This window comes from Heterodontus francisci, chromosome 14 (assembly GCF_036365525.1).
Source record: "Heterodontus francisci isolate sHetFra1 chromosome 14, sHetFra1.hap1, whole genome shotgun sequence".
Classification (NCBI taxonomy): Eukaryota; Metazoa; Chordata; class Chondrichthyes; order Heterodontiformes; family Heterodontidae; genus Heterodontus; species Heterodontus francisci.
In genome coordinates this window covers 80,219,216-80,246,478 of record NC_090384.1, presented here as the reverse complement: position 1 = coordinate 80,246,478, position 27,263 = coordinate 80,219,216, and the positions used below count along the sequence as shown (strand labels likewise).

Below are 27,263 nucleotides of genomic sequence, written 5' to 3'. Positions count from 1 at the left end.
CTGTTCAACATTTCTTTTCTTTTAAGCCTTTACATCCACGGCCTGACTTTTAAAAAAACTAACTGGTCTATGTCCAGACTTCTACAAAGTTTTACTGGTCAAGCCTGTCTACAGGACAGTGACCCGTACAGCTCAGTGGTAACTTTTGCAAATTCTCTCAGTTGGGTGGAGCTTAATATTACAAATAACATTTACATCACAAGCTCCATCATGGAGCTTTGATACCAGGGCTGGAATTTTACACCACCCCAGTGAGCCGGATAGTGGCAGGGGGTGGCGTAAAATTGAGAGGGAGGCTCCGGGAGGCGTTCCCGACTCCACCCCACTTTATGTAAGGTGGGGCCGGGGGGGGGGGGGAGGGGTTAAAAACGAGCCGCCCGCCCCTGGCCAATCAAGGCCCTAAGTGGCCAATTAACGGCAACTTAAGAGCCTTCGCCGGCCTCCACGGGGATTTTACCCGTGGCAAGTGGGCGTCCGGGAGACGTGAAAGACTGCCCAGCGAAACTTGGCAGCCTCTCAGTCCACCGGGGGGGGGGGGGGGGGGGCCTGACAATTGGGTACAGGGTTCCCCACTTCCCCAACAACCCCCAGGACCCAAGACGCACCCACCCTCCCTTTCCCCCAAATGACCACCCTTGCCTCGCTGGAGCATGACTGATTACCCCCGGCGAGGCAACCCAAACTTACCTGCAGTCCTGGCTCCATGTCCTCGGCTGGGCTGTAGTCTCAGCAGTGGCCACCGCTCCCGGTGGTGCTGCTAGGATTAAGAGCTGCTGGCCCCATGATTGGCCGACAGCGCAATGAGGCAGGACTTCCTCTCTCAATTGGGTGGAGGTCCCGCCTCAGAACAGTTAAAGCCCGGGGACCATAAAATGCGGGACGGATCCCCAGGCTAGGTGGAAGCGGGTTCGCCACTGACTTTTACGTTGGTGGCCAGCTCCTGTCTGCCCAATGTAAAATCCAGCCCCATGTGTTATATTAAAAATTTCCATTCCTTAAGGGCTAAATAAGGTTATTTTTACTATATTCTGGGATGTGAGGTGATGTTAGAGTTAGACATTCTATGCAAAAGGACAGTCTGTGAATCTCTGTTTAATATGTGGAAACAGCACTGCCACTTACTGTGTGGCTGTATCCCAACCTTCTTTGAAATGTAGCAACAACCACCATCCACTATTTTATTTTGTTAGCTGATAACTTGAAGCCTGTTTTCTGAGAGGTGACAACAGTAGCCAGAGAGAGGGGAAGTGGCAAAGTATGAGAATTGACTACAACGGAAGAAATTTGCTGCTGCATGAAGGTCACGTGGTCTGGGAGCTGGCAAACTGTAGCCAATACCAGCATCAATTCCCCACCCACACCTGCACCCAAAATTCTAGGTGAGGCCTACTTCTACCTCTGTAACTTCGCCTGTACTATCTGGCCTCCAATCCTCCATTTCTGTTCACTTCAGATCATTCATAACCCCTGTGTCCTATCCTGCACCAAGTTGTGCTTACCCATTACCACAGTGTGCACTGACCTATGTTAGCATCTGGGAACTGCCCAAAAGCCCAAATGTAAAATTCTCATCCTCGTCTTTAAATCGTTTCAGGACCTCATTCCTTTCCATCCCAGCAACTTCCTCCTGCCCTACAATGTTCCAAGAAGTGTTCGAACAACTGTGACCCCTTTGACAACTCCACTCCCTTCACCTAACTACTAGGCCTTCAGCCATCTACAAACTACACTCCAGAATTCCCTACCGATGCCTCTCCACCTCTTCTGCTTTAATACTCACCTTAAAACCCATTTCTTCAACCAAGCATTTAGTCACTCCTCCTTATAGCTCCTTCTTTGACTCAGCATCCATTTCTTCATGATTACCCTTCTGTGAAGCACCTTGGGGCATTTTCCACATGTTGCTGCTGTGCTTTTGCTCCTGCGTGTTATTTCTCCCTTCAGCCCACCTCACCTTCTCCTCATTCACTCATAATCCACCTCTAAAGCACTCTGAGATATCTCTGTACATACTTAACACCATAGAGAAATATAAGTTGTTGTTCAGTGCCAACCTGAATTCCATTCAATAACAGTGGACTGGAATGGATTTAGCCCACCATAATTTAGTCATTGGTCACACGCACATTTATCTAGAATTGATTTAATCTCCAACTTGAAATGTAAATGCTTATGGAATGCTTGTGCAGATTTATAGCACTGGGCTGCCAATTGCATCTTGTTAAAAGGGGTACTATGAATGTTATTAGCTACCAGCGACAAGGGATTGGCTGCTGTCAACTTTTGTTACACCTGTAACTGAATAACTAAGGATTTGCTTCATACTAATGTGCCAGCCAAGTCTTGACAGCAGTGTAACATGCTTAGGGAGTTCAGCAAGTAACAAAATAGCAAGTATGAAATAAAACAATATCATTTGATCCACCAAGCCCACCCGTTCCAATGGTCAATTTATAATTTGTATTTTATGGCTTCTTTCAAAGTTAGTTAATCTACTGGGGGTGACATGTAACCTGAGGAAATTTCCCCATCATCCCCAAAGGCAATCAATTAAAATCTTCAGGCTATTAATTTAACTTTACAGTAGACAAACCAAATCAGCCGAATCCCACAGATGGTATACCATTGAACCAAACAGCAGCAGAGCTGCAGATTATGATCAGCTGCATTTATCTTTGTGATTTTCAATCCCTTTCTTTCAATCCTGTATCTTCCATTGGCCAGTAACACTTTGAATCATAGTAAACCAGTGTCCATGTCCTGTTTACATTGCTAAATCAGCTCACTTGTTCTGCCAACAGAACTGTAAATTTAGGAGAAATGAGTCTGCAATCCTGCTGCTGGCTAAAGGAGCATGATTTAACAGTGCAAACAGAGGGAGCTCGCACATGAAGCCAGTTTCAAGAGCTTCAAACTAAACAAGCGGCAATTTAAAAGCAACTTTAGCAATAACAGATGACATCATCAATAGTTCCAAAAATAAAAGCCAGCATCAGTATTTATAGCCATGAATAAAGTGATGAGACACCAAATATAAACAAAACTCAAGTTGTCCTGGGTCTCTAAAGTGAGGATTAAATGTTGAACTGGGAATGTTTGACTGACACCAACTAATTGGAACCTACATTGAGGAATTTCGATAAGACATGCGAATAAGTGCACGTAGGAGAGGTTCTGTTGACACAATTGTGAAAAATATAACAGGAACATTTCATACAGGGATCAGCATTATGATTACGCCTAACTATTGAGGTGATTTGTGAACATATTTGAAAAGTTATCTAGTATTTCTTTTCTTCAGTTTTTATGTGGATGGTTAGAATCAGCAGGTTTAGTGAGATGAATGCAAGCATCTACTAGCTGCCGTTGTGTGCATGAATTCAAGCTTTTCATGTTGTTTTTGTAGAGAGATAAGTTGTGTCTGGCTGATGACTTTTTTATGTCGGACTAAGTGCCAAGTTTCTTCAGAGACTGGCTAACTGACTGCCAAGTTTTTATAACTGATTGGCAGATTAGAGTTTTTCTTTTTTTGGGAACAGACCTGACCAAGTATTTCCAGGGAGAAAAGCAAAGCTGAAAGAAAGAGACAAAGTAACCCATTTCCAAAACAGAGTCTTTCTAAGCAGAGTAAAATGGCAAGACATGTTATCATAGAGATAAGAAAGCAAGATTTTTAACTCATTTAAAACCCACTCACTTGCACAGAGTTAAAATTGGGTAGAATATGAGAGTGATATCTATAGAGAAGTAGGAGGCTCACAATTAGCTGGCACAGGATTTTTCGATCATTATGTTCATCATTTAAATCTGTATTTTCTGTTTTTGCTCAAATCCTTCTCACCTCTAATTTAGACACGGGCTGTCACTGTATTTCCTAACAGGAAGCAAGAGTTTCACTGAGCAATACACATACTGGGTTATAAAGCCATATTAGATGACACCATTGCACGTGTTACTTTCAGATAAATCAAATAACAAGAGGATGCCGCCATTCATTTTGGAGAGTGCTTGACTGAGTCCTGCAAAAAAGAGACAGTGTGAAAGTGAAGAAAGAAAAGAAAGTAAGTTTCATATAGTGCATTATCACATCTCTCAGAAAAATACAGTAAGGTTCAAATGTGGTGCTAGATACAAAGGTTTATTTGCAGAGGTTACGCCTTTCATCTTGGCCCCTTTGGCCACTTCAGGGCCTCCATGTTCAGCTGTGAAGTCACCGCCTAAACCAAGAACAAATATACCATTTAGCACTACACCTGGGCAAAAAGATTCTGGCTGATGCTCATTACTGGTTCCCACAATAAATGTACAAGAAAAATATAAACTAACGGGCTGGATTTTCCCAAGTTTGTCGGCACCCTGACGTCGGGACCATTTCTGGGTCCTGACTGCACTGGAGGTCAGAGTGCTAAATGTCAGCATTTTACGGGAGGTGACCAATTAGTGGATTTCCTCTGCAATATCCATCCCACTGGGACTGGTGGGTGACCATCCTCCCCGCTCCTCGTGTGGAGGCAACTTCACAACGGGCAACCGGCAAACCGCCCTACAGCACATATTTACCGGCTTGCACTCCCTCTAAGCCATCTCCAGTACTGTGTCAAAATCCAGCCCAATGTGTTTAACCCATGTTTGACTCACAGGGAAACTTCAAAATATGATGTCAATTTATGGGCCACCAGTCTTGCTATTGCTAACAACATTACATTGATGATAAATGTGCATCATATCACCAACAAGTCAGCTTACTGCTTCCTCTGTAGAACCTAATATTTACATGGCATCCAGTGCCTGAGACCTTGCATGAATCAGTCTCTATTGCCTATAACGCCTATCTACTATCTTTGACCTTGTCATTCACTTCTCCTTACTGGTGATGTCAGATGTGACCTCATAGATGAGCCACAATAATACTAAGTAAGTGCTGAAGAAGCTGCGTTCCACAGTATAATCAACACTGGCTGCTTTCTTCATCAGTAAAATCATCTCCAAGTTGATAGGATTCTTGCAGAGAGTGTATTGATCCTAGATCCTGATAAACAAAGCTGCATGCTCAGAACTACAGTGGGTGAAGGAGAGGGAGAGTAACATCAGTTACCTCAACAAAGTTTGGATTATTTTTAAGCAATAAAAGAAAGTGTTGTTTTGTAAACGGATGTAAGTAACTTAAAAACATAGTAATTGTTTTGAAACAAATCTGTTGCACTGAGTGCTGCTGGAGTGCACAGAGTGTGAAGCTGGGAGTTTGGTGAGTGATGGAGTTTGGTGAAGAGGAGAACTATAAATCAATTAAGAAAAATAAATATGATTTAATTAGCACAATATAGATGGCAGAACAGATGATGCGTCACAGCTGCAGTATGTGGGAGCTCCTGGATGCCACAGCAATCTATGGCAACCACGTCTGTAGTAAGTGTCTGTGGCTTGAGGAGCTTTGGCTCAGAATAGATGAGCTGAAGGTCAAGCTGCAGATATTACGATACATCAGGGAGGGGGAAAGCTACCTGGACACTTTGTTCCAGAAGACAGTCACATCCCTCAGTATAGGGTCACTTGATTTGGTCAGTGGTCAGGGACAGGAGGGTGTGACTGTGAGTCAGGCAGGTAAGGGGATTGAGAAGGTGGGATTGAAGCAGCCTCAGCCCTTGCAACTGAGCAACAAGTTCAAGGCTCTTGCAGCTTGTATGGACAAGAGTGAGGGCTATAGTGTGGATGAGCAAACTGGCCAGGGCACCACGGTACAGGAAGCCATTCAAGACGGGGAGCAAAAAGGAAAGTAGTGCTAGTAGGGGATAGTATTGTGTGGGGATTGACACTGTCCTCTGCAGCAAAGAGCGAGAGTCTAGAAGGCTGTGTTGCCTGCCTGGTGCCAGGGTTCAGGACATCTGCTCAGGGCTGGAGATAAATTTAGAGTGGAGGGGGAGGATCCAGTCGTCGTGGTCCATGTAAGTACCAACGACATAGGCAGGACAAGGAAAGAGGTTCTGCATAGTCAGTATGAGAAATGAGGCACCAAGTTAAGAAGCAGAACCTTAAAGGTAATAATCTCTGGATTATTACCTAAACCACATGAAAGTTGGAATAGGGCAAATAAGATTAGAGAAATGTGACTGGTGTGGGAGAAGTGGGTTCTGGTTCATGGGCATTGGCACGAGTACTGAGGAAAGTGGGGGCTGGTATTGTTAGGACAGTCTACATCTGAACCATGCTGGAACCAGTGTTCGAGCAAGTCGCATAACTAGGGAAGCAGAGAGGGGTTTAATCTAAATAGTGAGGGCAAGGGATCAAATCTGGGAAGTTGTGGTAAATCAAAGAGTAAAGACAAGGCAAGAGAGAAAGGTGTTTATATGGGAAAATATAAACAGACCTTGACAGGAAGGGACAAATCTAAGAGTAAATCAGCAGATAAGGCTAGAGGTTACAAAAATAACAAAAGGACAAAACTAAAGGCTCTGTATCTGAAGGCATGTAGCATTCGTAACGAAACAGATAAACTGATAGTGCAAATAGAAATAAATAAGTATGAATTGATAGCCATTACAGAGACATGGCTGCAAGATGACATAGATTGGGACCTGAATATTGAAGGGTACATGACATTTAGGAAGGACAGGCAGCTAGGAAAATGTAGAGGGGCAGCTCTGTTAATTAATGATGGTATTAGCACATTAGAGAGGGATGACTTAAGTTCAGGAAACCAGGATGTAGACGTGGTTTGGATAGAGATTAGAAATGATAAAGGCAAGAAGTCACTTGCAGGAGTGATGTACAGGCCCCTAACAGTAACCACATGGTAGGACAGGGTATAAAGGAAGAAATAATGGCAGCTTGTCAGAAAGGTATGGCAATAATCATGGGGGCTTTTAATCTACATATAGACTGGAGAAATCAGATGGGCAAAGGTAGCCTAGGTGAGGAGTTCATAGACTGTTTCCAGGATAGTTTTTTAGAATAGCATGTTCTAGAGCCAACCAGACAGCAGGCTATACTAGACCTGGTATTGTGCAATGAGATAGGATTAATTAATGAATTCAAAGTGAAGGTGCCCCTAGGCAGCAGTGATCATAATATTTATGAATTTTACATTTAGTTTGAGGGAGAGAAGAATGGCTCGAAGACTAGTATTTTAAACTTAAATAAGGGCAAATATGAAGGCATGAAAGCAGAGCTAGCTAAAACGAACTGGCAAATTAGGTTAAGGGACGGGTCAATAGAGATGCAGTGGCAGACATTTAAAGGGATATTTCAGAATATACAAAATAGATACATTCCAACGAGAAAGAAAAATTCCAAGAGGAGGACCCACCATCCGTGGTTAACTAAAAAAGTTAAGGATAGTATCAAACTTAAAGAAAAAGCATATCATTGTACAAAGATGGGTGGCAGGTCAGAAGATTGGACAGAATATAAAAAACAGCAAAGAATGAGTAAAAGATTAATAAATAGGGAAAAATTAGAGTGCAAGAGAAGCTAGCTAGAAATATAAAAACAAATACTAAGAGTTTCTATAGATATTTTAAAAAGATAAGTTAACAAAGTGAGTGTTGGTCCTATAGAAAGTGAGTCTTGGAAATTAATAATGGAAAATAATGAGATGGCAGATGAATTGAACAGGTATTTTGTATCGGTCTTCACTATAGAGGATACAAGTAACATCCCATAAATAGCTGTAAATCAGGAAATAGAAGGGAGGGAGGGAGGAACTGAAGAAAATTATAATCACCAGGGAAGTGGCACTGAAAAAATTATTGGAGCTGCGGGCTGGCATGTCCCTGGGTCCTGATGGACTTCGTCCTAGGGTCTTAAAAGAAGTAGCTGGTGAGAGAGTTGATGGGTTGGTTTTAATTTTTCATAATTCCCTAGATTCGGGGAAGGTCCCATTCGATTGGAAAATAGTGAATGTAACTCCTTTATTCAAAAAGGGAGGGAGACAGAAAGCAGGAAACTACAGGCCAGTTAGCTTAACATCTGTCATAGGGAAATGTTAGAATCAGGCAGAGTCAACACAATTTTGTGAAAGGGAAATCATGTTTAACCAATTTATTGGAGTTCTTTTAAAAAGTAACGTGCTGTGGATAAAGGGGAATCGGTGGATGTACTGTACTTAAGATTTCCAGAAGGCATTTGATAAGGTGCAACATCAAAGGTTATTGCAGCTCATGGTGTAGGGGGTAACATATTGGCATGGTTAGAAGATTTGCGAGCTAACAGGAAACATAGAGTAGGCATAAATGGGTCATTTTCTAGTTGGTAAGATGCAACGATTGGTATGCTACAAGGATCAATGCTGGGGCCTCAACTTTTTACAATTTATATAAATGACTTAAATGACGGGACCAAAGGTATGGTTGCTAAATTTGCTGATGACATAAAGATTGGTAGGAAAGTAAGTTGCAAAGACATAAGGTGGCTACAAAGAGATATAGATAGGTTAAGTGAGTGGGCAAAGACCTGACAAATGGAGTATAATGTGGGAAAATGTGAAATTGTCCATTTTGGCAGTAAGAATAAAAAAAGCATATTATCTAAATGGTGAGAGATTGCAGAGCTCTGAGATGCAGAGGGATCTGGGTGTCTTAGTGCATGAATCGCAAAAGGTTAGTAGGTAGGTATAGCACGTAATTAAGAAAGCTAATAGAATGTTATCATTCATTGTGAGGGGAATTGAATACAGAAGTAAGAAAGTTATGCTTCAGTTATATGGGGCATTGGTGAGACCACATCTGGAGTATTGTGTACAGTACTGGTCTCCTTATTTAAGGAATGATGTAAATGAGTTGGAAGCAGTTTAGAGAATGCTTACTAGGCTAATACCTGGAATGGGCGGGCTATCTTCTGAGGAAAGGTTGGAAAGGCTAGGCTGGTATCTGCTGGAGTTTAGAAGAGTAAGAAGCGACTTGAATGAAACATATAAGATCCTGAAGGATCTTGACAGGGTGGATGTGGAAAGGATGTTTCCTCTTGTGGGAGAATTTAGAATGAAGGGTCACTGTTTAAAAATAAGGGGTCACCCATTTAAGACAGAGATGAGGAGAAATTTTTTCTCTCAGAGGATCGTGAGTCTTTGCAATTCTCTTCCTCAAAAGGCAATGGAAGGAGAATCTTCAAATATTTTAAGGCAGAGGTAGATAGATTCTGATAAGCAAGGTAGTGAAAGGTTATCGGGGGTTGGCGGGAATGTGGAGCTGAGGTTACAATCAGATCAGCCATGATCTTGTTGAATGGCGGAGCAGGCTCAAGGGGCTGAGTGGCCTAATCCTGCTCCTAATTTGTATGTTCGTATGTATGTCATCAAAGAGCATCCTTCTTGAAAGTCCCAATTTGGAAGTGGAATACATGAACATGATGCACAGACAGTTCTTGGTATAGCTACTGCAAAAAATAACCTTTTCTGTTGACAGAAGCTCAACAATTTTCATGAAGTCGTTTTAAGTTATCGAGGTGACAAGTTGCTTGCTGACTGACTGGATGACAGGCAAACAACCTGACAGAGTTGTAACATAAAGCCCCTCAGTTCCAGCAGCACAAGGGGATTAAAATGAGAAAGCTGAATTAGCATTCTGCAACATTCAGAAAGCAATGACACACGTCCTCTGCTTTCTGACAAAGAGAGGAAGTCTATTTGAGACATACTCGTTAATGATTGGCTTTCTTTTGTGCAGTCAGTACATACTGAAAAAGAAGTCAGTTTAAGAAGGGATTGAACAACGAGGAAGACAGAACATCCTTCCTTCTGCCAGTCCCTTTGTTCCACACTCCTTTTAGTTTGTACAAGAGTCATCTGTACAAAGAGGTTTCAGCTCTTTAAAATTCATTGTTAAATCTTTTCCATGCTCCAGCTTGATCTATGTTCATTGTGAAAGCAGGAATAGTAAAAAGGAAGTGACTTCATTGCTAATTAAACACATTGGTTTGGTTGTAGTTTGAGGAAAGGGATATTGCCTGAAGTATGAAGGCCAGATTGTTTTTTAAACAAATTGGGCCATTTTCTTTATCTCATTTGTTAATTAAACATATTGGTTTGGCTGCAGTTTGAAAAAAGAAGAAAAGGTCATAAGGGAGGGAAGAAAGAACGAACTTGAATTTATATAGCACCTTTCAAGACCTCAGGGTGTCCATAAGTGCTTTACTTTCAAGTGTAGTCACTGTTATAATGTAAAAAAAAGGCAGCCAATTTGCACACATTACGGTTCCACAAATCTGTTGACCTTCAGGGTCAGAGGTGAGAGTACTACCACTAAACTTGGACTATTGCTTGGTAAATGAAGGCTGGATTGTTGTACCATTACCTTTTTTCACTTGCCAGCAATGCATAAATTAAAATTTAAAAAATAATTTTCAATCTGCAATTATGTTTGACTATATTAAATGTATTGAAAACTGAAGCACTCACTGACGTCAACTCCACCAACTTCTCTGATTGCCACCTCAGATAATGTTTGGTGATACAGAATCCTGGTTTGTTGCTTAATCCTGAACAGAATTTCCTTTACCACACCTATTGTGTCACCACTAATATCTTCTAGCTTTGCAATATCATCCATCTCTGTCTCTCTTATGCCCACCATCACCAAGAATCCAATGAATGCCTCTTGGTTCAGTTTTTCTAATACTCTCTTGTTAACCATCTCTGCTACGATCCTTTATAAACTGCGACTGCCTTTTTTTAAAACCAAATTCTTGGAATAAAACTTGTTCTTTTGATGAATCAGGTGAGCTGTTCCTTGTTTCTTGGTAAATAGTGTGCAGTTTTAAGATCAAACTTTTGGGATGAGATGTCAATCTGACTTATTGAATTAAGCATTTAACCTTCTGGTCTCCTTCGACATAAAGCAATTTCCTTGAAGAAGTCAAGCAAACAAAAAAAATTCCTCCTCACACTTCAGTAGGCAATGGAACAATGTCTTGTAATTCTGTATTTCTGCATTTCCACCAGATCAACTGAACATAACAATCGGAAATAACATAGTAGCTGAATATTTTAACATATTTGCCATACTGCCTGTCCCATCAACCCTTTATTTATCACTGTAAATAATGGCTCTCTTTTCTCACAGATGACCTGTGTCCAGTCCACCAGTTTGTACGAGCAAAGATATAGTTTCCATTTTATACCCAAGCTATTTAAAATTTATTTAGATGTACAAATATATCAACAATTTATTTTGGTATATTAATGGATGTTATTAATTAACCCTCTAAAATAGTGTATTAATTACTTCTTAAATGTAGGTGGGCATCATACCTTGGCTAACATAAATTAGTAGAAAACAAATTCTGGGCAGTTGTGACCTTTACAGCCACAGCAGAGCAACTCTAGTAACCAAAGATCCAAAGTCATCTGCTACCAGTGGACACACCTTAACAAATGACTTTCTAAATAACCTCAACATCTTTGTACACAGATCCTCTTTCAGGTACAATATTACTGTTGCCGGAACTAACAAATACCCAAAATGTTGCATGACATTTCATGGCTTATTTCAGCAGGGTGTTTTTCAATGTAAAAAGGTGCTGTATGAGTGCAAGTTTTTCACAAAATTATTTCAAATGGGTTGATGCCTCTTTTAAACATGAATGAGGAATGTCATGAAATAAACATTCTTGTTCACTGATACGGAACTGTAATTTCTACTCTGCAGCCTCCTGCACATCCTTCACCTCTGTGTCCAAAGTCACTATCATCCTACTCTTTGTCTACAAGAATGGGAGCGGCCAAAGTAGGATCAAAAGTCATGCTGCTGTCCTCTTGATCTATATGACGATATTTATGTCCCATTAACACAAGCTCTGAATTCATGACATTTGGAGCATTGGTGCAATATCTTTAACTGGTTTAACTGAGACCACATCTCAAATACGGTGTGCAGTTTTGGTCTCCTTATTTAAGGAAGGACGTAAATGCGTTGGAGGTGGTTCAGAGGAGGTTTACCAGATTGATACCTGGAATGAGCAGGTTGTCTTATGAGGAAAGGTCGGACAGACTGGGCTTATTTTCACTGGAGTTTAGAAGAGTGAGGAGAGACTTAATTGAAGTATATAAGATCCTGAACGGTCTAGACAAGGTGGATGTGGAAAGGATGTTTCCTCTTGTGGGTGAGTCCAGAACTAGGGGGCACTGTTTTAAAATTAGGGGTTGCTCTTTTAGCACAGAGATGGGGAGAATTTTTTTCTCTCAGAGGGTTGTGCGACTTTGGAATTCTCTTCCTCAGAAGCTGGTAGAGGTGGGGTCATTGAATATATTTAAGGCGGGGGCAGATAGATTCTTGTTAGGCAACGGAATCAAAAGTTATCGGGGGCAGATGGGAGTGTGGAATTCGAAACACAAACAGATCAACCATGATCTTATGAATGGGGGAGCAGGCTCGAGGGGCTGAATGGCCTACTTCTGCTCCTAATTCATATGAATGCATGCACAAATGAAGTCACTTTTTAAAAAATTCTTTATCGGTCTTGCAGCCCTCTCACCTTCATTGATTTATGATACACAATTTACCCTGGTCTCCCTTGATTATGTGAACTTCATAATATTAATGGAATGCATAGCAACATGTTCAAGAGTACAAAACTCTCGTTAACATGGTTTCTGATGCTATTAAAAACAAGATCAATCATAGTCCACATTCTCCTATCTTGCCAAATCCTTGCAAAGTAGCTTTCTGTAGTGTTTCAATGGCTGCAGTCATACATACGAAGAGGAGTCACATGGTACAATACACAAATACTGTGATGTCACGTCACAGCCATCATTGTCTTTGGAAATGTTTAAATGGACCACCAGAATGTAAAGCGATTCTTATTTACTAACCTGCAAATGCTAAATCAATCCTGCTATAACACACATTTCTCTCTGTTTACAAGGATTTCATACTACATTTATACTTTATATAACAGCAAATAGAAGCCACATTAGCACATGGTGTGATTCCCATTCACCATTGTTAAAAATATGATCATATATAACAAACTAAATGCATCACTAAGAGCTTAGAGACTCCTGTAATCTAGATCTCCAATGATATAATCAGTTATCATTTAGGCAAACGATAAAAATCAAAAATGAACAGAAAACACCAAAGGAATCCTGAGGCTCATAATAATCTTTTGTAACTATTTGACTTTACGTTTTGAAAAACAGGCCCAACACTCCCCCTCTGAAAGTACTAATTTTTAACAAAGTGCTAAGAGCTGCTGAGCAAATGCAGTTTCAGGGCAGAGCCGTTCCCTTCCCTGAGGACATGCTCTAATGCATAGTTCAATGCTCACTTAATGATATTCTGCAAAGAATTTGAGGCAGAAACAGAAGGACCCCTCTAATTGCCTGTAATTGCAATAACCTCAAAGACTTGAACATGTAAATATTTGTCCACTACGCTGTCTTGGAAATGATTCTTTGAGAAAATTGTGTTTAGCAGAAACTAGAAGTGGTTACTGAATGAAAATGAGCTTGGTGACTTTGTGGCATGTGGCTACTAATTCACAAAACAAAAAGAATTACAATCAAAATTTTGATCACTTATTCAGTCTGGCCTATGAAGATGCCTTTTATTTTTCCTCCACTAGATCCTCAGCATTGCCTTCTAACCAATATGTTCCTGTTCAGTGAGAAGGGTACCATGATCACGATTATGCGCCTCTTCATGCCTGGTGCCAATGCTGACCTCTGACTGAGAGAAGTGCACATCGGCTGGGCAGGACTGGTCAAACTGAACTCCAGTATGAATATAAAATCGTGCAGATTGGTTGAAGGAGAAGTAATGGTCAGGATACAAGAAGAAGTCTTTCTTGTTTGAATAGTGCCATGCCACCTTCGACCAATAGGAATCTTAGTACTACACTGGAGTATCATCCTACATTATTACTGGGAAACTCCTCAAAGCTGCCTCTGCTCTGCTGATATAACTTCGCCAGGAAGAAAAGGAAAAAGAAAGATTTGCATTTATATAGTGCCTTTCATGACCACAGGATATCCCAAAGCATTTTACAGCCAATGAAGTCCTTTTGAAGTATAGTCACTGTTGTATTGTAGGAAATGTGGCAGATGAGTTGCGCACAGTAAGATTCCGATAGCAATGTGATAATGACCAGATAATCTGTTTTTGTGTTAATAGAAGGATAATTATTGGCCAGAACACCAGGGAGAATTCCCCTGCTCTTCTCTGAAATAGCGTCATAAGATCTTTTATGTCCACCTGAAAGGCCAGACAATGCCTTGGTTTGATGTCTCACATGAAAAGCAGCACTTCCCTCAGTACTACACTAGTGTCAGCCTTGTTTTTTGTGCTCAAGTCCTGGAGTGGAACTTGAACCCACAATCTCCTGATTCAGAGGCAACAGAGCGCTACCAACTGAGCCACAGCTGAGATGCAAAGTGTAGAAATGCAACAAATTCCTGTTTGTGCATAAACACCATTTATGTTCATAAACAGTGCCTCTGCCTCACTTCCGTCAAAGTTACTTATGGCGAGAAGGAGCAACTCTGAGGAATTTCCTGGTCTATGTGCTCAAGTCTTGTTTTAACACACATAACTATCCCAATCAGAGGGATGAGACCATGAACTGAGCCAAGATAACACCTGTCGTGTTATAAACTGAAGGGATTGCCAACAATTTGAAGTTAATTGTTCAAAGCAACTAGAATTCTAATCTGATAGTTCGTGAGCAAAGCTTGTCAGAGGAACTATCCTATAACTTATTTTTGACATTTTTTGAAGCATTCTCATCAAAGATCTGAGAAAATACTTTGCATTGTGCTAGAGCAGTGGAAGAAATATGCTAGCCAGAAGGTCAAAACACACTGATGTGTGTTCACTGTGGGCTTATTACATGCTTCAAAGTAAAAGGTACATCACTTTTGTGGTTAGACACTCACCATATCTATTTCAGAGGCTTACATGGAGAATTATAGTGCAGCTCTATGCCTTAGGCGCTTTGAAGAAGATTGATTTCAGTTCTCTGGGGAACTTTTCCAGATCAGTTATGGGCAGTAACGCTTGGTACAATAAAGAGATGGAAATCAAATGGCATCTTCACATCGAGTCACAGGCCTGGGTCTGTATTGTCTCAGTGTAGCTCTGCTTAACCTCCCCCAACCACGTATAGAAAAACCTTTTATTTCTATAACACAATTCATGACCTCAGAATATCCCAGAACTCTTTGAAACTAATTAAGCACTTTTAAGTGTAGTCATTGTTGTTATATAGAGAAATGTGGCAACCAATTTGTGTACATCAAGGGCCCACAAACAGTATTGTTTTTATTTTTATTTTATTTAGAGATACAGCATTGAAACAGGCCCTTCGGCCCACCGAGTCTGTGCCGACCAACACCACCCATTTTATACTAATCCTACATTAATCCCATGTTCCCTACCACATCCCCACCATTCTCCTACATACACTAGGGGCAATTTAAAATGGCCAATTTACCTATCAACAGGCAAGTCTTTGGCTGTGGGAGGAAACCGGAGCACCCGGCGGAAACCCACGCGGTCACAGGGAGAACTTGCAAACTCCGCACAGGCAGTACCCAGAACTGAACGCGGGTCGCTGGAGCTGGAGTAACAAGATAATGACCAGATAAATCTGTTTTAGTGACGTTGGCTGAATGATAAATGTTGGCCTGAACACCAGGAGAATTTCCCTGCTCTTCTCCAAATAGTGGCATGGAATCTTTTACGCTCACCTGAGGGAACAGACAGGGCTTTGGTTTAACCTCATCCAAAAGACGGCACCTATATTGGTGCAGCACTCCTCTGACATTGCACTAAACAGTCAGCCTTGATTTTCATGCTCAAATATTTGGAGCATGACTTGAACCCAAAACCTTCTTAGTCAGAGTCAAGAAGAGTGCTATCACTGAGCCAAAACTGACATCCTATAGACAGCTTGTATATGTATAGCCTGTTAAGTCAATCTGTCACTTTTTCAGTAAACATTCTATGTTATAAATCAGTTTTTAACAGGTATCCAATGCCTCAGTCTGTAACTGTACTGTAGAGTGTGGCACTGAGCCATTCACAGTAGAATGTACCTTTCCTATGTTTAGTTAGTCAATCTCAATGATGACCTTGCCAAACTAAGAAAGGTGGAAAAAAAGTACACTAAGGTTCCTCATCTTGACTATTGACAAGCTGATGCAGCTTTACAGTAAGATGGTTTGTTGCCCCCAGTTTTACCTCCTTGTTCTGTTAATGTCATTACTTCATCCAAATGGGTTTCAAGCCATAAAATAAAAAGCAACTAGGTAATAGTGCTCAAACAGCGTTAACACAGCTGGGCTCTTTGTATATATTTTACAGTGGGGGAGCTTAAGTGAATACACATTTTAAAGCTATATACCAAACGAGAGAATACTAAAACGTAAAATGCTCTCCTTTAAAAATCAACTTGAAACGCCTCTCCCACAACACTTAGAACCATGGTTTTTATTTAAGCTACTTATGTACATGTGCATGTGCCTATAAGTATCATGATTGCACCAAACCTGCAAGTACACATTCTATTGGTGTATTTCTGCAGCAAGAACGTGCACTTATACAGTACCTTTAAATGTAGCAAACATTCCACGGTATTTTAAAAACAGGATGTGCAAATGGACACTGACTAGGAGGGATCACAAAGCTGGCTAACGCCTTGGCTAAAAACTCAGGCTTTAAGGAGACATTTGAAGGTAACAAGAATTATTGAAAAGTAGGAAGAAAATTCCAGAGTCCACGGCCATGTTGGCTATAGGGTTTACCACTGGGGGAGGAGCAAAGGGAGGGAAGGGCTGTAATGTTCCAGAGTTGGCGAGAAAAGGTTGTGATTTCAGACATCGGGCAGGAGGCGGCTGCTTGGATAATGGTTCTCCCTGTGTCAGGACCCTCCAGTACATCACTGAAATGGTGGGACAAGATAGGGCACAATTTTAAAATTAGAACGAGACCATTAGGCGTGAAATCAAGAGGCACCTTTTTTACACAAAGGGTACTGGAAATGTGGAATTCTCTTCCTACAAGGCTGTGGATACTGGGTCAATTGAAAATTTCAAGACTGGAATCAACAGGTTTTTATTGGGTAGGGGTATGGATGGACATTGGTCAAAGGTGCGTAAATGGAGTTGAGATCTCGATCAAACACGAGCTAATTGAATGGTGGAACAGGCACAAGGCACTGAATTGTCTGAGTTCCTACATTAGTAACAGCTGGCAGGTGCCCAGCCATTTAAATGTAAATTATGTATTGCTATCACATTGTTCTGTTTATTTGTACTTTTGCTCCAATTAGAATGAAGGAATTGAAAAATATTTTAGAGAGTTCACTGTCCCATCTTCTGCAATAACATGATTGTTTGTCTCTTAATCATTTTCTTTCTTCACTAATATTTTCGAGTTCTAATGTTTTCTTGATGTACAAATAGTTTGAAATGCCCAGATTGTGAATACAATGGCATCTATCAGTGAACTCATGGCTAATGAGCATACGTACCAAACTACAGAACTAAAAAAAGCTGACAAACCTCCAAAAAAGCTGACCACTCAAATAACAGCACACAACTGAAAAATAGCCCTAGTAATGCTGGGGCTACTCTAGAATGTTGTAGGGCTCTGCTGACATAAAAGACAGACAGGAATGGGGTTCGTACCTTAGCCGAGCTGGTCAGGTCATTACTTTTCTTCCTGTTTTCCTTCTAGGTAATGGAAGCATTGTTTCTGGGGTTGACATTCTTTGCCACGAGTTTCCACTGTTTCTGTGCAATTTGCCTCGATAACCTATGACCGTCTGTGGGCAAAAGTTCCTCATTCCTACTTCCAACCCTCACCACCAGCAATTCTGTACCATCACCTAAAAATCTGGGGCCCTGGTTGTAGCCTTCTTCTCAAAATTGTGTAAATAAATATGTTGCAGTCTCCAGCATTGAAAAAGATGAATCTCCCTTTTAAGAAATGCAGCCCTGCCAGAATGCACTCCTCCCCCTCCTCCCACCCCAACATCCACGCCCCACCACCCCAAATGGGAAAGCTGCGCATAAAAAGCACGATTAAGGCTGGAAGCTCAGCATGAATGAAAATGTACATGGACCATAAATGCTGTCTGATGATCATGCAGCAGTTGTCCTAGCCTAGGGTGGCACAGTGGCGCCGTGGTTAGCACCGCAGCCTCACAGCTCCAGCGACCCGGGTTCGGTTCTGGGTACTACCTGTGCGGAGTTTGCAAGTTCTCCCTGTGTCTGCGTGGGTTTTCGCCAGGTGCTCCAGTTTCCTCCCACAGCCAAAGACTTGCAGGTTGATAGGTAAATTGGCCATTGTAAATTGCCCCTAGTGTAGGTAGGTGGTAGGAGAATGGTGGGGATGTGGCAGGGAATATGGGATTAATGCAGGATTAGTATAAACGGGTGGTTGTTGGTCAGCACAGACTCGGTAGGCCGAAGGGCCTGTTTCAGTGCTGTATCTCTCTCTATGACTCTATTGTGGCAGATTTTCCTCTTAACTGCTTGGTGTTAAATATCATCTGGGGAGAGCATAGATAGAAAAGAAAGAAGGTTAGCTCACTCAATCTTCCTTCCATTTTACTTAAAGATGCGTGATCTTCCTCCCTGATTTCCTCTCTGTTCTGCCCCAGCAGTATAGAGGAAATTCTATTCCATTATTACCTTGTCACTAGGTTGGAGCCTCTATCTGAACTATTTGCATCTCAATAGCTTCAAGAAACATCTGATTTTTTGTCAGCAGAAAAAATATCTATACAGATCACAAACTGTTCTACAATTTCCAAATCTACTTCCAAACCAGGTCTCAGCACTGATACGATATTTACCAGACGTTTCTAACATGATTGCCAGCTGGGAACCATCACAGCTGGAGATCTGCAAACACCGCTGGCAGATTGGACAAAGATAAGCAGTCCCTGTGTGAAATAAGCATGTTAACCACTGCATTATTTAGGCCATTTCAGTTCAATTTACAGTGTATGTTCAGTGGAGCTATCATTACTATTAGTACTGGAATGACAGGGCAACAGTCCGATAATGGATTACTTATATAGTGACATTTATTTTACTATTTCATGTAGGAAACAAACCTGTTGAGTTTTGAGACCATTTGTTTTAATTAAATGATACCACCTTCCCCACAAAATCCAGACCATGAAAATGTCATAAGCCTCTTGATATACCCACTAAAGACCATAAAATTACCAACTTCATTTTAATTTAGTTCCTTAAGACGGCCTGAAATGACCAACTGTCAAGATTTACCGGCGTTAACTTGGAATTAGGTCAGTTTATATATTAAATTATTCAGCACCATGTTAAAAACTACCTTGAATCTAAAGATGGCTTCTACATTATTAAAAATTTCCTAATGGATTTTCAGTGCAATGGGTGAAACACACCAGCTCTCATTAATGCTTTATATATAAGGAAAAAGCCCATACAGCAGTTCCACAGCAAATTAGTTATTGGTAATTGCATTTTTCATGGTTATGCATCAATAACTGAAAAATGGTGTCATGAATTGAAAATAATACAGTAACAGTCCAAATAAAATAAAGATATTATTTGGCTGTAACACTCAAGTCGTTAAGGAGAACTGAGTGAGAAAAAGCACCAGAGTAGCTCTGATCAATTTAGTGTAGATTTTCTTTGATAAATGCTCAATAGTGGACCTGCAAGCGGTGAGAAAAAACAACTGCCCATGTTTGACCTTGTCTTGTTGGGCCTTGTGCCTGAAAATCAGATGGCAAATTTGAAACTGTTAACTTTTGACTGCTGATGTCCAAGAGCAGGCCATAATACCAGTTTTTCATGGGTGCCCAACGAGCAGACTGACTGCAAAATGAAGAGGGAGACTGGAGTATCCCCACCCCTCATTAAAATAGCTATTATGTGCCTGGGCATGTTAAAGAGAGAGGCCCCAGGAAATTTCAGAAGTGCAGTGGGGGCCGAGCTCTGACGTAATGGGCTTCTGCCCTTTCTCCCTGTGTCTCTGCCTGGGGTACACCAATTGTCCAGGTGCAGAGCTCAAGAAATAACCCAGAAAGCCCCAGGTTCCGTTCTTAATCTAAGGTAATTTTAGCTGGTAGGAATATTATGAACAACAGGGCACAAGAGGATCAAAGCAAAATACTGTGGATTCTGGAAATCTGAAATAAAAACAGAAAATGCTGGAAATACTCAGCAGGTCAGGCAGCATCTGTGGAGGGAGCAACAGAGTTAAAGTTTCAGTCAGAGATATAACATATTTTAAGCAAGTACAGAGGCAGGGAAAGTGTGGGGGGGGGGGGTGGGGTGGGGGCAAAGAACAAAAGGAAAGATGTGTGATAAAGTGGAAGGCAGGAGAGATTAAATGACAAAACCTAACCTTTTCCAGTTCCAATGAACGGTCATCGACCTGAAACAAGAGGATCAAGTTTGTCTCTGATGCCCCCCACCATCCCTGCTCAAATAGCCTGTTATCCAAGTACTTTCATAAAGAAAAGTCACCTGGGTGAAATAATAGAGGGTTGCTGGTGAATGTAGAACTTTCTTGCAACAAGAGTCAGTGCATTTAGGAGCGTAGAAGAGAAAATTGAAAAGAACAGTATCTAGAGAAATCTATTCAAGTGCAGCATGTTTAAAGGTCACTTCTCCTGGTCTAGTAATGCAGCATGTTGGTGTACCAGGAAATGCCAGAATACAGGTTCTAACCTTTCATTCCTAATAAATTCACAATCTCAGATGGGTCATTTTGGATAGCACTAAGAACAAATCAGATTCTTCCCAATGGTCACAAGGATGGAGAAATATACATAAAATTTGTATTTTTCCAAAAACTTTCTAAATCACATCTGCCAAACTCCCCTGATGGTCCACTGGGTAAAGGGACTGTCTAATGTAACACAAAGCAATACCAACCAGAAGGCATCTACATTCCCTCCCTGGTCTGTGCTGAGTTTGTTGCATAAGGTACATGTATTGATGTCAGGTAAAAATACCACGGGGCTTCAGTGTGGTGCTCTCCATGGTTGCCTTGCCAACCAATACTCAACTCTCTAGCTTCAGTGACTGCAATTGAACCACAGGCAAAGTCAGGATTGGAGTAAAGAAATTTGAAAAAAGGATTCACATGTTGCTCCCTCTCCACTGATCTGTTGAACTGTAGAATGTAAAGGTGAATTTTCCTGTTCTGTGTATGGGCATATTAGATTGCCCAGATCCACGACATGGATGAAAATCAGGCAGGAAGGAATGCATAAACAAGAAAGGAATCTGCCCTGTTACCTGTTCATTTTATGAGCATGTGCACTACTCCACCTAAATTTTCTTTCTGTGCTGTGCTCAAGTGATTTAGTATGAGCAGGCATGGGGACAGGAAAATCTGCCCCTTAGATTCAGTGCTGATATTAGGTGTATAAAGTGGAAGACTGCCCCATTTCGCAGCATTGGCATCTCCCAGCTTAAAAGATCCTAAATATTTACCCAATATTAGTTCAAAAGCTCTGCACACAATGGGCTGAATTTTACGAGTGTGCCACAGTTCGCGGCAGCGCATTCTAATGGCGGTGTGCATCCTGTGCAGATGCGCCATCCCTGAGCCCCCACGATATTACGCGCGGGGCTCATTTAAATAGAGGGGGCGGAGTGGCCGCCCCCGATGAAGTATAGGTGGCGGCTGCCATGTCCCCGGCAACGGTGTCCGGCACCACTGCGCAGGTGCCGGCGCCATTTTTAAAGGGCTTTAAGCCCTTAAAATTAATTTTAATTTTTAAAGGTGCATCATTATAAATTTTTATTAAATGAAAACTTTTGTGATGGAGGCCCTTCCCCAACCCCCCAATGGTCATTTATTTGCCCGGGACAACAAAAACATGCTGTTTTCCCTACCCGAACTCTACCCCCCAACCTTCAAACTTTTGCCCTTTAGCCCTTTCCCACCATCCCCACATCCAATCAAGATTTTTTTCCCTGCTCCCCCACCCCTCCTGCCCTGAAAATTTTATTCCTCCCCCCTCCCCACCAGGTTCCCGCCTCAGAACTCCGTATGGAGTTCCAAAGATGCACGAAGCACGAACGGCGGTCGTAATATTGGCGTTGGACGGCCGCAGCCCGCAGGTAAGTTTATTTGCATATTATTAATGTTCATTTGCATATGCTGATGAAGGGCCCGCTGCCAGGCCGTTGGGGACACACCAAGGTCCCCCCGCTGCCAGTAATATGCGACTGGCCCTTCTCGACATCGCGGGTCAAGGCGAGCCTCTCCCCACAGAATTTTAACATCCCTGCGCCGTGACCTGCAGCGTCAAGAGGCCTGTAAAATTCAGCCCAATCTTTCCAGTATCATATTCAACATCAAAACAGAACAGTGACCACCTCGCACAGCCAGTGAAACAAGGTTAGTTAGAAGGCACACAAAAACAGTTTTGTGCACCAAATTTCTCTCCCTTTCTCTATTGAACCTTGCAGCCAGCAGAAAAAGCAAACTTTTATCCTATCAGTCTAAGCTGGATTCAAAGCCAATTTCCAAAGGTGAAATGACTCACTGACTAAATTGTTCAATCCTAGAGGAAATAGCGAACGAATATTTCCATCTTGCTGCACAAGTAGGATTCATCACACCACATAACTTTCCACTGTCCACTTGGGCTGTTGCTTCCTCAAAAATTCAAGGTGGCTAGTCAGTCAGAATCTCCCCCTGCTATTAGTTAACAGATTATCATACTGGTGAACCCGTATCTGGAGGGCATAAAGTTTTCACCACCAAAACAACAAAAGGAGAGATGAGGAGAAATATTTTTGTACAGTGGGTTGTTGAGACATGGAATGCCATGTCAGATATACTGGTTAAAGCGGATTCCAAAGGAAGCTTATTAAAGGAAGTGGATAAATATTTGAAAAATAAACTTTTAGAAAGATATGGAGAAAGGACAGTGGAAGGGAATAAATGGGTAGTTCTTTCACGGGATGATACGGGTCAATGGGCTACATAAAATTCCAGCATTCTGTAATAGGCTCCATTATTTTACCAGTTCTTGATCCAAGAGTGACTGGTCTGTTTATTTCCTTTTTGAGTATGGCATATATATTAGCTTGCTTACAATCTTTTGGGACTTCTCCAAAATTCAATGACTCCCTCATGAACGCTAGGTAAATTTGGATGAGGAAGGCCATCCAGAAAGACACCACAATTTTTCCATCATGGCGTCCATTGTTTCTTAAAAATGATTTTACTATTACTGCTACTGTCCATCCCTTGTGTTGATCAGGCTTGGTGTGCACTTGTGACATCAGTCCTAAATTTGCCTTTGATTAGTTTGAAACTCTGTACATTTGGTCAATTCACGCAGATGAACTTGAAATAATTTTCCAGAACTACCTTTTCTCTACTGTTTACTATCTTATTTACCTCAACAAGGGCATATCTTTCAAGGCGAAAATGCTTTCTCAGGCTTTCCTCCTACTTCAGTACTTTGAAACTAAAGACTTAATGTGGCTCTTCTCCAAACAGAAAGGGAGGCTTGAGTGCCTTCCTGTGCCTCAGTAACCAGAATTGAATGTAGATGATTGTTGCAAATTTATATTTCATCCCTGGTCATTCTTTGTGTCCTGGAGTAGATAACATTTTTCCTTGGGGATTTGATTGTTTTGATCCCGTTAAGCCTATGTAGAAGCTTCATCTTCATCTTTGTGGGAGGCAGTGGCATCACAGTAATGTCACTAGACTAGTAATCCAAAGCCCAGGCTAATGCTTTGGGGACATGGGTTCGAATCCCACCACGACAGATGGCAAAATTTGAATTCAATTAATAAATCTCAAATTAAAAACTAGTCTAATGGTGACCATTAAACCATTATCGATTGTTGTAAAAACCCATCTGGTTCACTAATGTTCTTTAAGGAAGGAAATCTGCTGTCCTTACCTGGTCTGGCCTACATGTGACTCCAGACCCACAGCAATGTGGTTGACTCTTAAGCGCCCTCTGAAATGGTATCGCAAGCCACTCAGTTTAAGGGCAGTTAGGGATGAGCGATAAATGCTGGCTTTGCCAGTGACAGCCACATCCCACAAAATGGATAATAAAAAAAAAATGTTTAAGTGTGCACTTGATCATCTCAATCAATGGAGGAAATGACTGTAGTCTTCAGATTACAAGGAAGCAATCTTGAAAACACTCACTATTCTATGCTCATGCTAACTTTCATCTCCATGAGCAGCCTTTACCGTTCTTAATTGTTCCTAATGGTCTTCTTCATGTTGTAGAATTTCTGTGGTTGTATTAATCATCTTTAGCTATCTAGGTTCTTCTTTGCCCTCTGATATTCCTTTTGATATGCTTCCGAGGTTTCTTGCATGCTTAACAATGATACCTATCACTCTTTTCTAAAGAATTTGTGAAGTTCATTTCTCGTTCTTATTTCATTTTGATTAGCTTGCTAATCAATTTAGGATCATAATTTTTGAGGCTACATTTGCTAATCTTGGGTTTGTACTTGTCTTGCATTGCTTTCAAGACATTCATAATCATCAACGGAGGTGTCAATCTGTTATAGTTTCTCCCTCATAACCTTGTAGTCAGCCTTTTTAAAATTGTATACCCGGGTGTTGGTCCTCCACAGTGTTGAATACCAAATCATATAATTATTAATTGTGTTATGGTCATGATCACAAAGAGGTACTGAGCCTTCCATTTTCTGTATGCTGTTAGGGCCACTTACCATCACTAAGCCCAGTCTCATGTAGCTTTCTTAATGTATTACAATTACAAATTTAGATCCTAAAGCACTAGAGCATTCTCGGTGATTTTGAGCACACGGCAATCAAAATTCACAGCAATATAGCTAACAAAGGATTGTATTAAAATAATAATATAAAGCATCAGGGAGTGTAAGAAAGAGAAAGAGCGAGAGAGAAAGAAATCAACTGTTGTATGATTGCTTTTAAGAGTGATGCCCCTTTAAGATCTTAGTATGCTCATGAGCTAAGTACCAGGATGCAATCATGTGACTATAAGCCAGAGTCACTATCCACTGTAACACCTTGAGGAAGGTTCTGTAAGTAGTTAAGCTCTGTACTTTATATAATAGTTTAGCTTTCATAAACCTGTTTGAGATCTTCAACCAACTGGACTCCACGCATCTCATTTATGTTGCATCAGATAACATAAAGAATGCATTACATGGTGGCAGCTGTGGTGAGAAGACAAAGCATAAGTTGGAGACCAAAGGTAAAACAGCTTTGAAAATGACTCTTCCTGCAGCCAAAAGAGAGAAAGTTCCACAGAAATACTGGCCCAAACAGTAGAAAGAAGAAAATACTTCCCTCCAGCTGTAGAAGACAGAGCACAGAATGACAGGCTGCAGGTAGATCGGGTAAATCATTGTGTCGAGGGATATTGGTTTAAAAAAAAACTCTGAAGTGCTTAAAACATTGATTTTTTTCTAAAGACTCCATAAAATAAAAGGGGAAGACCCGACTCATCTCCCAGGCTGATCAAGCTCGGTGCTATTACAGGAGGCGTCTGATTGCAAAAAATGCAGGAAAACCCAGATCACTATGCAGCCAAAGTTTTAAAAAACTCTATAAATCAATCAAGCATGAAGAAGAGCTTCCATTCACATAGCCACAGCTATAAAAATACCATTAAACCACTCGAGCGTGAAGAACATAAACAAACTCTAGCAAAAAAAAAGTAATTGAACTGCCTAGTGAATAGCTGTGTAAACAGACAGGCTTAAGTGCAGCAAGCAAGATAAAGACAGAGCACTGTCAAACACCTGCTCCTCTGAATCTAAGTAGCAAGTCTAAATAACAGAGAGTTTGTGAAAGGGGAAACAGTGCGGAGTCATAGAACAAGTCTTAAAGCAAGTTTTAAGCAAAAGAACAGTAGAAAGATGGGATACCAATTTCCCAGCATGAACTGGAAGGCCATGGATATGCTATCCGAGTCCCAACTTTTCAAACAAAGAATGCAGTTATGCTTCACAGACCAAGTAATTGTAGAAGAACAACAGGCAGTAAAAATACTAATAGCAGTTGTAAATGAGGGATTATACAGAATCAATACCTCAGGCTTATCTGACAAGGACCAGAAAAATCCCACAAAGATATGGAAAGTGCTTGAAGATCAGCTGCAGTTACGAGTGAATTTTAGAATTCACCGCCGGCAATTGATGTCCTATAGGCAACAGCCAGAGGAATTAATAGACCAGCTCATCAGTAGATGCCGTAGTAAGAGCAACGAATGCGATCTCTCAGAAACGGAGAGCGACTAATGGAGCTGGTGATTGTATCAACATTCACTGAAGCATTTCAGAAGGACCTCTTGGGGAAAAAGAAAGGTCGCATCATTGATGCACTGCTAGAAGATGGCAGGAAATACGAAGCCATTGTAGCTTGACTACAGCATCTGCAAGCACAAGGTGCAGCCAACAGTATCAGCAAGATAACCAGGTCGAAAAGAGCAAGCAAGCTGTGTGGTAAGTGTGGTTGGTCCCATTCACTGCAAAGTTGTCCTCCATTTCAGGACCTGTGTAAGACATGCAGTGCAAAAGGACACTGGGCCCGTCTGTGCAAGAAGTCTGGCTCCAAAGATGCAGCCTGAAGTCACAGTAGGACACAAACAAACGAAAGACAGGCGCAGCAACAGGGCAACAGCAGCAAGGAAAGCACTAGAGACCTGCATAAACACAAGCCGATACATAAAGTCCACAGCGAAGCAGACGTGAGACAAGACTCAGAGAGAAGCAATTCTCAGCCAAAAGACAAGAAGGTTTTCCACATTGTGAAGCCAGAATCACTCTGTAACTGTGACACCTAGAGGAAGATTCTGTAAATAGTTTGCTCTGCACTGTATATAATAGTTTAGCTGTAATAAACCTGTTTGAGATCTTCAACCAACTGGACTCCATGCATCTCATTTACGTTGCATCAGACAACATTACATCAACTGATACAATAACGTTACCAAAACCACTGCAGCAACTTGGCCAACACTATGATTGAACTCAAATGAGTTCTGGGTGGAGCACACTGATTAGTGTTCAGTAAGTGATCAGTTACTTACTGCAGCCATCTTCATCACTATGATCTCCACAGTCGTTGTCCCCATCACACTGCCACTGGGCTGGGATACAAGTACATTCGCCAAATGCACTCACTGCACATGTGAAATGATTTCTGCCGCATGAGCATTCAGTACTTCCTGATCCTGTCACACCTGCACAGACACAAAGATACAAACACTTGTGAATCCTAAAGAAGATCATTGAAGGACAAAACTGCGGTAAAGTAACAGAAGCAGCTATTGCT

At 41.3% G+C, this 27,263-nt stretch overlaps 1 protein-coding gene across 7 annotated transcripts in view; it reads right to left on the bottom strand.

Moving 5' to 3' along the window:
- The window catches only part of lrp4 (low density lipoprotein receptor-related protein 4), a 472,786-nt gene that overhangs the window by 222,012 nt on the left and 223,511 nt on the right, over nucleotides 1-27,263 (bottom strand). For all 7 annotated transcript variants that reach the window (XM_068046457.1, XM_068046460.1, XM_068046459.1 and 4 more), the window contains exon 2: nucleotides 27,019-27,171. In XM_068046457.1, the coding sequence (XP_067902558.1) occupies nucleotides 27,019-27,171 (153 nt within the window). The remainder of the gene's footprint in view (nucleotides 1-27,018; nucleotides 27,172-27,263) is intronic.